This window comes from Eublepharis macularius, chromosome 8 (assembly GCF_028583425.1).
Source record: "Eublepharis macularius isolate TG4126 chromosome 8, MPM_Emac_v1.0, whole genome shotgun sequence".
Taxonomy (NCBI): domain Eukaryota; kingdom Metazoa; phylum Chordata; class Lepidosauria; order Squamata; family Eublepharidae; genus Eublepharis; species Eublepharis macularius.
The window spans coordinates 42,852,335-42,868,631 of record NC_072797.1 but is presented as its reverse complement, the minus strand read 5'-3'; the positions used below and the strand labels follow the sequence as shown (position 1 = coordinate 42,868,631).

At 39.7% G+C, this 16,297-nt stretch overlaps 1 protein-coding gene across 1 annotated transcript in view; it reads left to right on the top strand.

The window, feature by feature from the left end:
- Nucleotides 1-10,036, top strand: part of TNPO1 (transportin 1) — a 55,262-nt gene extending 45,226 nt beyond the window's left edge. Inside the window, exons 24-25 of the mRNA XM_054986317.1 lie at nucleotides 797-939; nucleotides 4,846-10,036. Coding sequence (XP_054842292.1) covers nucleotides 797-904 — 108 coding nt within the window. The 3' untranslated portion in view covers nucleotides 905-939; nucleotides 4,846-10,036. The remainder of the gene's footprint in view (nucleotides 1-796; nucleotides 940-4,845) is intronic.
- The last annotated feature ends 6,261 nt before the right edge of the window (nucleotides 10,037-16,297 follow it).

The following is a 16,297-nucleotide window of genomic DNA, read 5'->3' as shown; positions in this document are numbered from 1 at the left end:
AATCGTGCAGCTGCTGGGTGGGGAAGTGCTCCCCCATGCCACAGTGGCCCGTTCTGGGCCAATTTAGGTCCCATCCAGGCCGTATTCGGCCTGATCTGGGCTGAATCAGGCCCCCTGTGGAGCATGGGAGCACTCCTGGGGCGGCCACATTCTGCATGATGATATCTCTTCCCGGAAGTGACATCATCACACAGTCCTGGGAACATGCACGCACTCTGTGCATGTACATGTAGTAACAGGGCCACCACCTCCTCCCAGGAGTTGCCCCACATGAGAGTTCCCCCACCTCTTTCCCCAGAAAAAAAAGCCCTGATAAGTTGTTTGAACTTTCATTTTGCTATTCTGTGGTATTTTCTTAGTATTTTCAGCCTTTTTTAAAAAAAGTTGCTATATATGGGCTACAAATTTCAGCTCAGTATTGTGACTGAATCCAAATTAATGTGTCTAATGTTATTCATATGAAACACGAAACAGAGGCATGAACAAATGGGAAAATAGCATTGTCTAGCATACTCCTGCCCAAGAGTTCATGCTGAGCTACTGAGTTCTTATGTTTCGGTTATTGGACAGATTTTTTTGTGCTGAAAACAACAAAAAAGCTCTTTGGATTTAGTTTTGCATGTGTTCATTTCTAATGAAGTGTTAATTAGACCTGCTGTGAGCCAAGGATGCATCTTTGGATCCAGCTCTGTATGTCTGTAATTCAGTTTTATGTTAAAAGATTCTTACTGTGTTATGCTAGAAATTCAGTGTCTCCTATTCAGATGAAGAAATTTAACTTTCTAACCACATGCAGATCCTTCATGGATTTAAAAATCAAGTTGGAGATGAAAATTGGAGGCGTTTCTCAGACCAGTTTCCTGTTCCCTTAAAAGAGCGCCTTGCAGCTTACTATGGAGTTTAACCTCATGTATTACAGCTGCAGTACCACCGTTAGGGGTAAGTAGCAGTAACTCTCAAATTTAAAGTAGACATTTCTCTTTCCAGTGAACGAACTCCTTTTTGTAGATTGATTATAGTTGTGGAGTAACGTTCCTCCTCAAGTTAGTGAATTCCGTCTAACTTCATAGGGGCCAGCAGGGCACCTCATTCAGCGGCATTTTGGTTTCCTTGTTTTCTTCTTGGAGAACAGTCCACATGCTGTTGTGGCTTAAATCTGAACTGGAGTTTTGTAGCAAAGCTGCACACTTTTAAATGCACACATTTTTCAAATGGCAAAATGAAGTGTTTGATACATCCTTTAAGTCAAAACAGAACAAACGTTCACCTCAGTTTTTTAAAACTGCGTAATCAATAATTCTTTCTAGTGGAGTTTTGCTTTTCTCTGATTAGATAGGTGACAAATTTAGTGCTTTTGTGATCATAATATTGGCAGCTGATTCTGGACAGGCACTTGATTCTGCCCATAGGGAATATTGTGTAGGTGCTTGTGTTTGCGTGCAAGTATCCCTTCTAGGAGATTAGGACAAGAGGTTGCTGGGCAAACAAGGGGAGTATGCAAGCATGAATTCATATCCTAATGACATGAACCAGCTGGGTTCTCATTGGGCATGGTGGGGTCTGCACTAATTCTGTATAAGGGTGTTATAACCAGAGATGTGGAACAGAGAATCACCACACAGGTATAAGCCTCCTGATTTTGGCCCAGGAAAGCAATTAACCGTAATTGGTATGAGATGGAATTGAGCTACTGTAATTGAAACTCTTGACTGAAGAGTAATTATAAGCTACATGTTCTCTGTTTACTGAAGGGTAGGGTCTAGTTAGAAAGAATCCTGTGCTGAGGTAGGCATACTTCTCAGTTTGGGAACAAGGGTGTCCTCTATGTGAGATTACTCCTTCCTTCTGCTCCGGTTTTATGAATTGAACAACTCCCATCTCTGCACTAGCCCTGGTCAGTATTCTTTCTATCTGCTCTACAGAGCAAACTGGCTTCTGAGACTGATTTCCTACTCAATCACTTTTCTGAGATGGGGAGTGGGCACTGCTTTAGACAACACAGTCCAAAATGAGATTCCAATCCAGTCCAGTTGCCTCACAGTCAGGTCACATGACAAACTTGGGCCTAAAACTGCAATTCAGACAACTCTTTGCCTGACTCCAACACACTACCTGTGAGAGGGAGGCTTCAGGCTTTTGGTGACTCCTAAGGAGACTGAATATCCGACAGTTTGGGGTGTGTGTGTAAATGAAACATACCTTCATTTTACCAGTTTATCTGAAGTAAAGGAGGCTTCCTAAGTATGTATCTGAACATTTTACATTTTCAGGACAAAACTTAGAACTAAATGTGTACATTTGGATATTTCTGAGCTGAAAGTAACTGTTATTTTATTTTGGCTTAGAGAGTATCTGAAGGAGCAAAAGGCATTCCTAAAATTTGTGTCCCAAAGTGTCAGGAATTTTTTTTCTATTTTATTTTGATGTTCATTGAAATCAGTGGGAGTAGACCTGGTGTCTTGAGTCCAGATGGCAGGCCTACCATCCATTGAAAATGGTGGCAGCAGCTGGAGAGGTCTACTGATAACCAGTATTCCTGAACCTAAAATGGATTCCTGACAATAGTAATCATGCCTTTTCTGAAAAACCAACAAAATTTACATGAAAATGTGTGGAGAGCACACTCCTACTTAGAAACGTATCAAATGTTTTACCTAAAGTGTATGTCAGACTCTGTATTGGGGGTGTTGGAGCCTGGGTGGGGAGGACTCATCCTGTAGGGTGACCTGGGTGGAAGACCCAGCCTAGGGAAGGCCTCAGAAATGGTAGGAAGAGGGGGGTTTACAGTATCCTCGCACCCTCTCTCCCACCGTTGGACTGGCTCGACTTGCCTTCTCTCTGCATTGTCTCACTTTCACTTTCTCTTTCACCACCTCTGACATGCTTTCTCCCAACTACTCCTCACCGGCCTCCTTCAGTTGAGCTTCCCTTTAAAGATCCCCCTTTCACTTCTACCTTCAGGCTCTGTCCAATTAGAAGGCATTCCTCCCTCTTCTCTGTTGATGGCCAAGGCTGGCAGCCTGTCTGGGGCTTCCCTTTGGCTGGCCTGGACCTTGGCCCCTCCCTGCGGTTTAAGGCCACCCCAAAGGGCGAGGCTGACTGGCACCACCATCCTGCCAGTCTTGATCACAAGGTCGGCGTCTGCAGGGCTTGCCCTGTGGCCCCTCTCAGCTCGATAGCCACTCCTGTGGCTCTTACAGCTTCTGGAGGCCGTGCGGCCTCAATGGGCCTTCCTGCTGTCTGCAGAGCTTCTCCAGCGCCTGGGGAAGGCCACACTGGCTCTCTGGGCTGCACCTCCGCCCCCTCGGCTTTCCTGTCACTACACAGCAAGCCTTTCCCACTCGGGATACATATCTCACAAAGAGGGTACCTTCTGCAAGTGATGGTCCTTCTAAATGATGGATATAGGCAGCACACACTCACTTGGAGTACCCCTTTGTATGGATATGGAATAATTAAGCCTTCCATCTGTTGTCTCCTTTATGAATCATATACATGGTTCGACTCATCCTGTGAATTGGCTCTTTCTAGTGGATCACAATTCCTCTCCTGTTAAATCAAGAACGCAATTGTTTTGTTGCTTTTTGAAAGGAACCGCTGCTTTTGTGGATATGCAGAGGGTATGGATGCCATGCCTCCTGACTCTCAGCAGACACTGAGGGAGAACAGTAGGATTGTTAAACAAGACCATTTGGGAATTTCTCCTTGGTCCTAACATTTGTCTGGTCATTATGGTACACCTTACAATGCTTGGATTGCTTTTGTGGTCTGCTGCCATGAGGCTTGACATTGACACCTGTGAGGTCATAACACTGGCTCCATTCCTATCTTGTGATCAGTGTTATGTACTTGCAGATTAGTAGGTTCTGTATTGCTGCCCAGGGATGAAAAGTGAGTGTTGGGTCAGGAAACATTTCTTCTCTGCTTTGTCTCAGGCTCTGTTGAAGCAGTTAGGAGTAATGTCACATAGAGAACACCCTCAGTCCACCAATGGATATGACCATTCAGAGGCTAATATTCCTTTCTAAGACAAGTTTTGGTCTAGTTTTGGAAAGAAAAAGGGGGTCAGGGAGTATGATCTGTGAGAATGGTCGGCAATGAGGGAAATCTTTGACCATATGACTGCTACCTGCTGTAGACTGTATTCTAAGATTCTGCCATATGAGTGAGCTAGGTATCTAATCTTTCTGTCATCTGATGTGATGCTTTGCATCTTATCTGAGAGGGATTCTTTTAGTGGTAGCATCTAAATTTGGAATTCCTTTCCAAGGGAGATTCAGTTGGCTCTCATTAATAAGGTTTACTTTACTTTAAAAGTAAGGTTGTGAGAGCATTTTATACAGTGGTTGGTTGTCTGTACACTATATCTGACTGTTGATGATCTACTACTGCTGTTTTGATGTTGCTGTTTTTATTGTGCATGTGAATTGCTTTAAATTTATTGGCTGAGTGCCAGACATGCATAAGACCTCATTCCCCTGTTTCCCTCTATTACTCCCCACGCCCCCGACACTGATCCTTGTATTAAACCCTGTGGTATTCCATGGAGCACCCTGACCAGCTTTTGGAGGCACTTAAGAAGCTCCAATACAAATGAAAGAGTGTGAGCAGAACTTGTGCTTTTCTGGATCGAAGCCATTTGGTGGATCCTAAAAGATGAGAGATAGAGAAAAGAGAGAACTTTTTTCTGAAAATCCCTTTACTGATACAGATTTCTCTTCCAGCACATGCAGGGGAACAGAATTATCATTTGCAGTGTTAAAGATACTTAAATACATATAATTTATAGTAGTATTAAAACAATATTTTCCTGAACATTTAACTATACATTTTTGTTTGTTACAGGTCTTTCAGTCTGGAAGACTGGGAGGGAGCCTCTGCACCCAGGGAAAAAAATGTTACCCTTTACTGGGGGGAAGGGTAAACCAGTAGGGAATACAGTACAATCCCAAGCCTACTGGGAGGGGCGGGAGGGAGGTGTTGCCGTCACTGTATTAAGCCGATGTTGGGAAATGTTTTAACATCTGGAGCTTTTGTGGGTGGAAATCTGTCTCCTGTTACAACTCTGCACTGGATGTGAAGAAGCGCAAATTTTTTTTACAAAACAGCACATTCTGCAATATTATGGGGAACTTGTACCAAAATGAAAACTATAAAATTGAACTATAGGGATATGTAAAGAGGAAATATATTGTGTTCACACAATAAAGGAAACCGAAGAATGAGGGTTACTGAGAGTAAAGATGGCATAATAAGGGGTTTCTGCATTGTATCATCTTGATGGGATTCCTAGGTATTGCATGTTAATGAAGAACTAAACAAATGAAGTTAGTACAGTTAAATGAAGCTTGTTACCTATATTAGGAGCAAGCACTTGCAGTGTACAAATTCAAATAGCCCCATAATAAAGTAATAAAGGTTAACTTGAACAAAATTAAGCAACCTGCAAGATGCCAAATGAGTCACTCCTTTTCATTTTGGGGGTTGGGGGGAGGGCATTTCAGAAGAAAGGCAATTTTTTAATTTTACATTGAAACTTTAAAAGTAGTGGATATGATTTGATGGTTGTATTTCATTAGATTTAATTTCTAGAGTAAGGCATAATTCTTAACGTGCAGTTTAAGGTTCAGGCATGCATTTTGGATCATAGTGATTGAGCGTATTTTTAGTGGGAAAGTAGCATGCTTGCATCAAAGAGTGAGAGTGGTATACATTACTTACGTTGCGCCAGTTTTGTGTTGCAGTTTACCAATTCAGTATAGCCCTGCATTTAAAGACTCCTTTACGATTCTGTGGATTTTATTTTTATTAAAAATATAGATATAAAATACTGTAGTTACAATTAGGCCTTGAAATATCTTTTTAGGATCTGTTAGGAATAAGATTGATATTGTATTGTGTAACCTGCACAATGTGGAAAGCTGATATAGCTGTGCAAAGTATTGCCTCTGTGCTGTCAGTGTGATGTGCTTTCTGCATGGTTATACTAGTGATTTTTATCAGAACTTCTAAAAAAAAGTTACATGGTAAGACCTGTTAAAGGCTACATAAATGTTAGATGGCACGTAAAGACAATTGTAGAAAATTAATGACATGATTGCTACATTTCAGTGTTTATTCCCACCCAACATACTATCAAACTATAATTTTTCTCCCCGTCAAAGCATGATCTTAAGATACGTAAGTTAATGGATGTAAAGCAGGGTATCGACACTGTATCGGCGCATGTTGGTGGCCCTTTGTGTTCTAAAGAGTGCACAAGGGTGCAAGTTAATAGCTACAGAGTGGAAGATGGTTTGGATCCTCTTCATTTCATTTGTTTAGCTTTTCTGTTCTCCTTCTACTCACTTGTATTCCTGTGAATAAATCCTTGTTAAGTTAACCCTTTACTTTTCTTTCCATGTGTATTTTTCTTATGTACTGTGAATGTGAAAATCTAACTGGTACACTTGATCTTGTGTTACTCTAAAAGTGCAAGTTGTGATTAATTTAGATTGCCTAAAGAGTATCCCATGATGATAAAGGAAATGGAGAGAACTAACTCTGCTGGTCAGAGGTAAAGCCACACCTTTCCATTTTCTCTAAGTGCTGCAAAATTAATCTGTGCAAAAAACAAAAAAAAAGCCATAACAGCCGCCTTATATTTTAGCTTCTCATCTTTGCATTGCAAAAACAAATACTGGACAACAATTTTTGTAAGGACTGACTTTGCATGACTTGGTTCTTTTAAGATTGTTTGATTTAGCCGTTGCACTGAAGTTCAAGCTGCGTGTGAATTTATGAACTATAACTTCAAGTTTTTGTTTAATGCATGGAGGCATGCACAAGTCTTATACATTCCTTTTTTCGCTTTGCAAATTTGAGTGCGTCAAACATGCTTGAAATTGACCTTTAAATACACGTCCTGTTTAAAAGTCTATAACGATTGAAATCAATACTACTACATTATGAAATTCGATTTGAACAAAATTGCTTATGATCTACTTCAAATTCGCTGTTTCAAAAATGATAATTTCTCCTTTAGCTAAAAATATATAGTTGAGATTTTTAAATCAATGGCATAAATATAAATTTCCAACCAAGTAAAAATTTATTGAGGGTGGAAATTGCCTTTGACAAGGGTTTAATTTAATTTCTCCATGAGTAGACAGAGCATTAATCCAAGAGAAAATGGGAGTTCTCTAAATCATAAACCCTTTTTATTTGTTTTGGCCCTTATGAAGTTGAGCTGTTAAGTTGCAAATAATGTTTAAAGGTTAGTATTCAATAGCTGGTTGTTACATATATAATTTTATTACTTGGGTTAATATAGAGGGATGTGACTGTTCTACTGTGACTAAACTGATCAGGCAGAAAAGTAACAAGAAAGCAATACTACAGCTAATGCTTGTTAATGAGTTCGTGCTTCAGAGCAAACAATCATTCATACTGTATTAAGTATTGTACACTTGCAGAAACCACTTGGGTTAGAATTTGAGGTAAAGAGAGTTCTGATACAACACTAACAGTTGTAAATTGAATATAATTGCATCATGGGATATATAAAGCATCTTAATTCTCTCTGTGTAGTCTTGACAGTTTTTGAATGTTGATACTGGTAGAATTGTACGTTTGTCTTTGTTACATTCCAGTGTTCTCTGCCTCTTGGCATGCTACAAGCACGGCTTATTAAATCTGCTTACTTACACAGTAAATAAAGTGCTTAGTGTGCTAAACTACAGAAATAGCCGCTGCTAAGTGATGTAGATTTTCTACTTGAATATTTTTGTTGTAGAAACCTCAGGAGGTCAGTGTTTACTGTTTTTGTATATGCCTTTGTTTTCTTGTCTAAGGCCCCCTGCATTTGAAGGATTCTAACAGTGAATAAAGCTGCTGATCAACCTAAGTTGGTAACAGAAAGTGTATTTTAAAACATTTTAAATGGGTCTCTTTTGCAGATAAACGTGTCTAATATGGTATGGTTTTCTAGTAGTACAGTTTTTTGATTATTAAGGGAAAAAAGTCTCCTTTACATTCTTTCAATAATTTCTTTAAATGTTAAATGTATAGGAAGTGGATCAATTTTGTAAATTTTTTAGCTTGTTTTATTTTCTAAATTGGTGTATAGCTATCAGTTATAATACTCTCTAGATTCTAATGTTTTGCATCCTGATCCTAAACATACTTCCTTGGGAGCATGTTCAGTTCATTTCCGTGGGAATGGCTCCCAAGTAAGTATACTTGATGGATCTGTAGCCTTGGTTTGATTGCCACTTAAGAGGGTGCAGTCATAGCAACATGCATAAAAAAGAATGTGTTAAAATGCATAGCCAATAGAATTTTTTTAAAACATAAAGCAATCTTAATTTTGTAAAACACTATTGATACACACTGTGATAATTCTGCATTTTCCTTAGCATTGGCATGAATTACTACATTAATACTGTGTAATTAGATTTATACTACTTGTAAGAGGATTTCCAAAGTTGAAACTTGCTATTTGCTTGTTGTGTTTGGATAAGAACTATTCATACTAGGTTTATCTCAGGTAAATACTCTTGTACCTTTTTGTTCAGACAGTAGCTTCTAATATGTCTTAAGCGTTCCAGTTTGTCTTTCATATAGGAACTGCCTAATGTCTTAAATTCTCATACCTAAATTAACTTGGGACAGCCATGACTTTGCTTCAATATAAGTCACCTATTTTATTCATATTGAATGTATTAACAAAGATATATAAACATTCTTCTTAAGAGAAGAATGCATCTGTGCATAATAGCACCTAAAATCATCATAAAGAGTGCTTTATATTGTGCAGTACAAAGTTTTGTTCCTGATTTTAAAGAAGACTGACTCAGCATAAATACTTTGGATATATTTTCATGTATAGATGCTTAGACCTTTTAGAGTAAGTAGCGAGAGTCTTTAAACTCCTATCATTAATTCAGTCTTGAGAAGTAAACATTAGCGAATATCAGACTCGACGCTGCTGTAAGCCAACTGAATACCAAGCAGTAATATATTAAGATACTTTGCTGTTTGCATATGATTTTATTATGTACTGTATGTAGTAAGTATTGGGTTACTTGGAAAACTTCATCCGGAAGTGAAAACATAGATAAATCTGTACCCTTTAAGGCAGAACTACACAACACTGCACTCAAATTTCAGATGCTCTTTGGTCCAAAATTAATGTCCACAGCCAGCATTTGCTCATTTTGTTGTTGTTTTTGTCAGAGCAACTGAGTGTTAGGCTTTCCTGAATGAAAAGTTAATGACAGCATATTTTGTAGCTTTCTTTTGGTAAGAGATTGAGCGAAAATTGTGTGTATGTGGGTGTGTATGAGAGATAAGTGAAAGTCGGGGAAACTAGAATGGTTATTAAATTAAAGTAAATTGCAGTTTTTTGTTTTGCTCGACAAATGCACTTTTAAGTCAGACAATTAAATTTGTCAAATCAGTTTCTTCACTGATGTAATATGTTGTTTCTTCTTACGTGTAAATTCATTTAAGAATAGAATGCTCCTTTTGGGCATGCAGCAAAACTAGAAATACCTGGGAATATTTTAAGGGCATTCCCCTCTAAAACTCAGAGCTTTTTCCCTCGCCCAAGAGGATCTAATCAGGAATTCTTCTCCTTGCTAACTCATCTATCATAAATCTGTTAGAATTGGATGCACTAACAATAGTTGAAGCAGCAAAATGGACAGAACTTTCTGCTGACAACTTAGGTTGTATGAGTTGCTTGAAAGCTTTAAGTTGAGTGTTTTTTTCTGTACGTTAGAATATTCCCTATGAACATAACCTTCTGCAACTGTATGAAATTGATTTTTTGTCTGCCTCTGTGCTACCACAACTTCATTTTAAATAGAATATGATTTTGATTTTTGATAAGCTGCTGAATTCTAAAGAGTTTTCTGGGGCCACCAAATATTTTGGATCATGCAGAGAATATATATTGTAATGTAGTAATTTTGTATTTACATTTGTATGATGTGACAGTAGATGTGAATGTTAATCACTGCTTGACTATGTTAATAAAATTTGTTTAAATACAGCTGCTGCACACTGATTCTTAATGGAAAGAGGAGGACTTCATTCAACAACTTTGGTTTATTTTCAACTGAATTGCACACTGAAGTCAGACTTACAAAATACATACATTCTTGTTTTACATTTCTTCATGATGATTTACTTTACTGTTCATTTGTGTAGAAGCAACAGATGAAATCTATCTGATCTAGAGATATGAACTCAAATCCACCTGATCTAGAGATGACGAGAACCCAAACTTTCCTTTTATGGCTATACTTGCCTTGGTCCCATTCCAGTTACTTTAACATAAAATGCTGGTGGACCATGTCTTGAAGGGAGGCAGGGTGGGTTTGATATGGGGGAAATGAGCTGCTTTCTTTTTTCAAACAATAAAGGTATAGGAGATACAATTCTAGGGCTGTAAAGGTTTGCAAAGAGGGGATAGTGCTGCAGACTTTTAAAAAGTCATGTATGTTTGTTGCTATAGTTGATTAGGTCAGTGAGGGCCTCTAAGGGGTTTTTTAAAAGGTACTAAATGGCAGTCTAGGCAAAGAGTGGAGTTACTTGCCACAAGTGATGTCAAGAGAACTATTCACTGAGTGCTCATGGCACTGGGGCTGTATTTATTACGTTGTTTCTAGAAACAGTGGAGATATACCAGCAAGAAGTATAAACTAATTAGTGAACATTTCTCATCAGCAAAATACTGCTGCTTAAGCAGTGGGTGCATGTGATGATGTTACAGCATATGTGCCATCATAATGGAAGATGTCTGGTTCCTGAGCATTGATTGTGCTAAAAACTCTTAATTGCATGTGCATCTCAGCCTTCTTGCAGGAGTCCCAGGGCATGCATGGGGTTATCCAATTTTATTCTTACCACAACTTTGTGATGTTGTCAGGCTTACTTTCTCAAGGGTAAGCTGAGGGAGCTTCACAGATGAGTGAGTTCAGTCCTTCCTTTGTAAGCCCAATACTTGATATATCTCACTGGCTGTCAGTTACAGAATACCTGTGTATGTTTTAGATAACACTTTAGAAACAGGAAAATAGCATACATGTTCTTAGATTTAAATTTGCTAACATTTACATCGTTCAAGTAAAACTAAGATTAGGGATGTAAAGCATGATTCTTGAAGATGTAGGTATGCTTGAACTGCCACTTGCAGTAATGAGAAGCAATTGCAAATTAAGTGGGTGATTATTATACAGGACAAAATAATTAGGTGATTATGACCATGAAAACACAAATTGGTCTTGGATTGGACTAGTTTTGATTACCCGTTTTCAAAAGTGCCTGAACTTGTTTCTGATAGATTAACTAAGCAGAACAGAGCTGATGGAATATATTCATGGAAGGATGTTTACCACTTTCCCTTAGTGGATCATCTTGTGCCATTCCAAAGGCTTAAGAAACCCTCAGAAACAATGTGAAATGTGGCATGAGGATCTCGGTGAGAAACACAATGCTTAAGCAAGAATAGGAAATGGATTAACAATCTCTGCATTTTTGTACAACTATACCACAAGCTCATATGACGTACACACGTGTATTTCTGACTGCTTGGACAAATAGTCTTTTGTCACCAAAAGGCCGAAAGGTGCTAGTCAAATGGCTCCTGCAGAGTGCTAAACAAATAGCATACTTCCACAGACAAGGCCACGTGTTACGATTCTTTTTGCCATTGGAAAGCATGAGCAGCAGAATGGTTTCATTTGCTCTTGTTTGAGAGGTGGCTTTGTATGCAACAGGGTGGTTCTTCAGCTATTTTAGTTCAATACCATATGTGAGATTGAACTTTGGAAATAAATGGAACCTGTGAACAGCTTTCAGTAGTGTTGATATGCTGTTATTGAGATGTCACAGCAGCCTAGCTGCTAAATTTTGAACCAGCTTCTTTGTCTGGAGTAGTCTTCAATGGTGGCCTCCTGTACAACGTATTGCAGTAATCTTAAGATGATCATTATTGAGGCATGGGTGGATAAATGTGGCAAAACTTTCCCTAGCCAGAAGAGGTTGGAACTGGTGTACCAGCCAAAACTGATGAAAAGAGCTTCATGTCACTTGCGTATCTAAAGAAAAGGTCAGATATAACACACACACCCTTGTTTAAGCTGTTCACCGGGGAGTGGAGCTCAGTCTAGAACAGACTGAAATATCCAAGGTCAGATGAAATCCCTACCAGCAAAATTTCAGTCTTGTCCAGGCCAGGATGGAATCGAGAGGCCTTACAACATATCCATCACCACTCTTGACTTAGATGAAAAGGAGAAATGGAGCTGGACACTGATACAGCTACACTGCAAAGGGCATCATCTGGCAGATTGATACAGATGTTAAATAGCACTTGGGTAAACAAGCCCTGAGGCACACTGTACCATAACTGCTACAGAACCCTTGATTTCAAGGCCAATTTAGGCCCTCTTACACAGATGGGAGCCACTTCTGTGTGGAGAAACTGCAGTTGCAAGGGCATGCGTGTGAATTAATGTACTCATGTAAGTGGAGCCAACCGAGCAGATCTTTGCTTCCCAGTCACTCACATCTGTGTGGTAACACATCTGTAGCATAGTTTTGGACCACAGGGAAAAGGTTCCCATGCTTCTGTGAAGAAGGCTTCATACTGGCTCACAAAGTTGGAAAGATTTAATTTCCCACCTAATTGAAAATCTAGGCAGCTATATTTCACACAGCAATCCCTTGGCTGTTCCTCAAATACCACCTCCCTGTTTGGAGAAGAGCTGTATGATTAGCACTCCTTGGGCCCAGGTAGTTAGGCTCTTCTGCATTCTAGTTTCACTAAAAGTGTGGCTGTGCTGGTCTGTACTGGAGTTTGTCTATCCAAATCATTCAGATTTTGAGAGAGAATAACACAGCTAGAGGAAGGAGAGTACCAAAATGGCCCCTAATAAGGAAACTTGGAGGGGAGGGTACTGGGATGTAATGCAGTAATCTGGGGCTTTGAACTGTGTGGGCAAAAGAGAGACCTCCAGATAGTTTTCAGTGAAGGTAAAGGAGCTTGAGGGAGGGAGAGAAGTAACTGCTTCAGTACAAGAGGAATACTTGTGGAATATCAGTAGTCCCAGCAGGAAGAAGAAAGCTAATATGACGGCGGAGAGAAGAGAGCTTCCTCAAAAGTGGTTTGCTTCTACAGATGGCTGATACTGTGAATACTATCAGTATGATGAGGGGGCCTGTTTGTTAGACAATTTTAAAAAAAATGTTAAGGGCACAATATGAGGATAAAAACTTCCACATCTCTGAAAGATAATTCACAAGGCACAGCCCAATATGCCTGTTCTTATTAATATGGTATGTAAAGAATGCAGCTTGGCAGACAAGATTTTCAGCCTAGCTAAGAACTATTTATTAAATCTAGAAGAAATCACTCAGCCATTTCATCACTGCTAGAAATGAGCACAATGGTTTTATTCTTGGGAATACAAAAAAAGCCAAAGGCTTAAAAAACTACTTTTCACTTAGCCCAAAATATTTATTCAGACAAATTTCAAAATTGTAAATTCTTGTCACTCTGTTGAATTTTCATTTTCTGTATAGTTTGGTGGTGAAGCGGTCCATGGTAATGATAGTTAAATAGCCAAGGAAGTATACAGCTCCCATGTATATTGCCCCTATGCATGCAGTTTCCATTAAACTAGCATGGTGAATATTCATGCATAGGTCCACTGAACACTGTGTTAGTAAGGATAGTTAAATGAAATACTATTTCTCCAAAGGCATTAAATACTCCTGCCTTCTGTGACTGTTGAATCCTCTTTTAAATTGGGTCAGGAGCTCACAAATGCCTTTGCAGCAGCTGAAGTAAGAGAGGAGCCCCAACAGTGTCTGGAAAAGAAGCTGCCGACAAGGCAAAATATAACTGCTTCAGGCAAAACAAAAGAGTTGCATCTCCACCTATGACTTATGAAAGAAAAGCAAAATGCAGGAGACTTCTGGCACCTTAAAGGCTAACAGATTTATTGAAGCATAATAATAACTGCTCTTATATACTGCTCTTCTAGACAGATGAGTGCCCCACTCACAGCAATGAACAAAGTCAGTGTTATTGTTATCCCCCTAATACAGCTGGGGAGCTGGGGCTGAGAGGAGTGGCTTACCTAAGGCTGTCTATTGAGCTCACGGCAATAGTGGGATTTGAACCAGCACACTAGCAAAGCAGGAAGAGACAAGACCAACTGGGATGACAACACCATTCCCTAATTTTTGGTTTTCTGCAAAAGGCAACATTGATCTATTTGCAACTCCAAGAGATAATTAAATTCTTTGGCTGGGCATGGTGCAACCAAACTGGCCACAGACATTCTGGCAAGCTTATGGCATTCCAGGGTAATACAGAAGATCACAGAGCAATGATCAGAAGGAACCACAACTAGCCATGGAGACCACTGTCCCATTTGGATCATAGCTACCTGGTACTTCCTACTGAGCCAGGACCTACACACAGGACCCAGTATGTCCGTAGCCAACTGCAGCAGATCGACTAGACACAGAGTGGCAACAGTTCTACATGCAGCCACTTTATTGTCCTACTGTAATGGCATACAACTTCAGTTCCTGGTGCAACAATCTCTTGACCCAAAAAGATCAAGGTGGGAGATTTCCTAGAATTTCTACAATCAAGCCTCCACAAGGGCCTCAGCATCTTATTTTATTTGTCATTTATAGTTCGTCTTTCTCACTGAGACTCAAGGCGGATTACACAGTATGAAATTAGTACAATCAGCATCTGAGACCTCATCCCTATAATACAGCCCTCCCATTTGAGTAAAAAGCCTTTGAATAATTCAGTTTTGTATTGTTTGCAGAAAGCCAGGAGAGTAGGGGCTCTCCGGACTGCCTCAGGCAGGTCATTCCGCAGGGTAGGGGCCACCACAGAGAAAGCCTGTGTATGGGCTGCTGTTGATTTTGCCCATGTGCAACCTGGCACCTGCAGCAGACCCTGTTCAGATGAGCAAACCTGCCGTGGAGGAACATAGGGAGGGAGGTGGTCCCATAGGTATGCCAGACCAAAGCCATAAAGAGCTTTGTATGTAATAACCGATAAAGCATCAGATGAAAGCAGTATCAGCACCCTAGTGACTAGCATGGTCTAGGTAAGCTACTTTCCTGCCACATGTCATATGTTTTCTAACATGAGTCTGTCTTTTTAATCCACATGTGGTTTGTAGATTCCTGGGCCAGGTCCTTAATGTGGTACAATTGGCTTTCAAGTGAGGCTCCTTTTGAGCTGATAGGTTTAGATGTCTCACTGAGAAAGCTGACTCTGAAAAAGGCCTTTCATCTCCTTGGTTTGTCAATGAAGGAAAAACCTATGCATTTTTCAGAAGGCCAAAGTGGTCCCAAGCAGAAATCTGCCATTTATTTCCAAGACCCCCCCCCCCTTTTACTTATAGTCTGCCTTTCTCAAGGCAGATAACAAAATGTAAAGCAAGGCAATAGGAAATGTAATACAATGCAATAGGAACAGTACAAAAAATGCAAAAACTAGATTACAAAAATTAGAAAAAATGCAGTAAAATTAGATTCTGCATATAATAACCAGTTCCATAAACTACAGCCCTTTGTACACGCATTCTGAACAATTCCAATTTACCGCAAGTCTCTTGACTCAGACTAGCAATTCACAGAACGAAACAGTCTCAACCCTTCATTTCATCTCTCTCTGAACAGGGCATTTCAGATTACCAGAATAGAGGAAGTTCTAACCTCTTTTTGTCTGAACACAACCCATCTTAAAAAAAAAACAGGTATGGCATAATTTTTATCAACGTTTCTTAACCTTTAATTTACTCCCTCCAATCCCCCCCCCCCCAAATATACATTTTCACTTAATGCACTCTCTATATTAAAATACTTCTATGTCACCTTTCCTGCTGATAGGTGCCGCAGACAGCAGCATAGGTTCCCTCCGCATTGATACGGATCTGTCACTGAAAATGAACAGACTTTATTGCGGCTGGACAGGCAGCTCAATGGTAGTGGACGACCAGGCAGTGCCCCCTGGGAGGTTCTGAGGTGATGGACAGTCTTGTAACGAGTAAAAAAGAAATTAATAAAAAGGTTAGGTGTTTTACATATCTCGTCCCCTTTTAAATCCAACGGCAAAGAGTTCTGGAAAACTTATAAAGTGTTTTCGTCCTAAAAAGGTATTGGATGGCTTTCGATACTAGTTTCTTTGCGAATGAACCCCGCTCCCGAAAAAAATGCAAAAATCTAATGTACAGAATATAATGTATACGTATCTGCAGCTAGTGCAATGTGG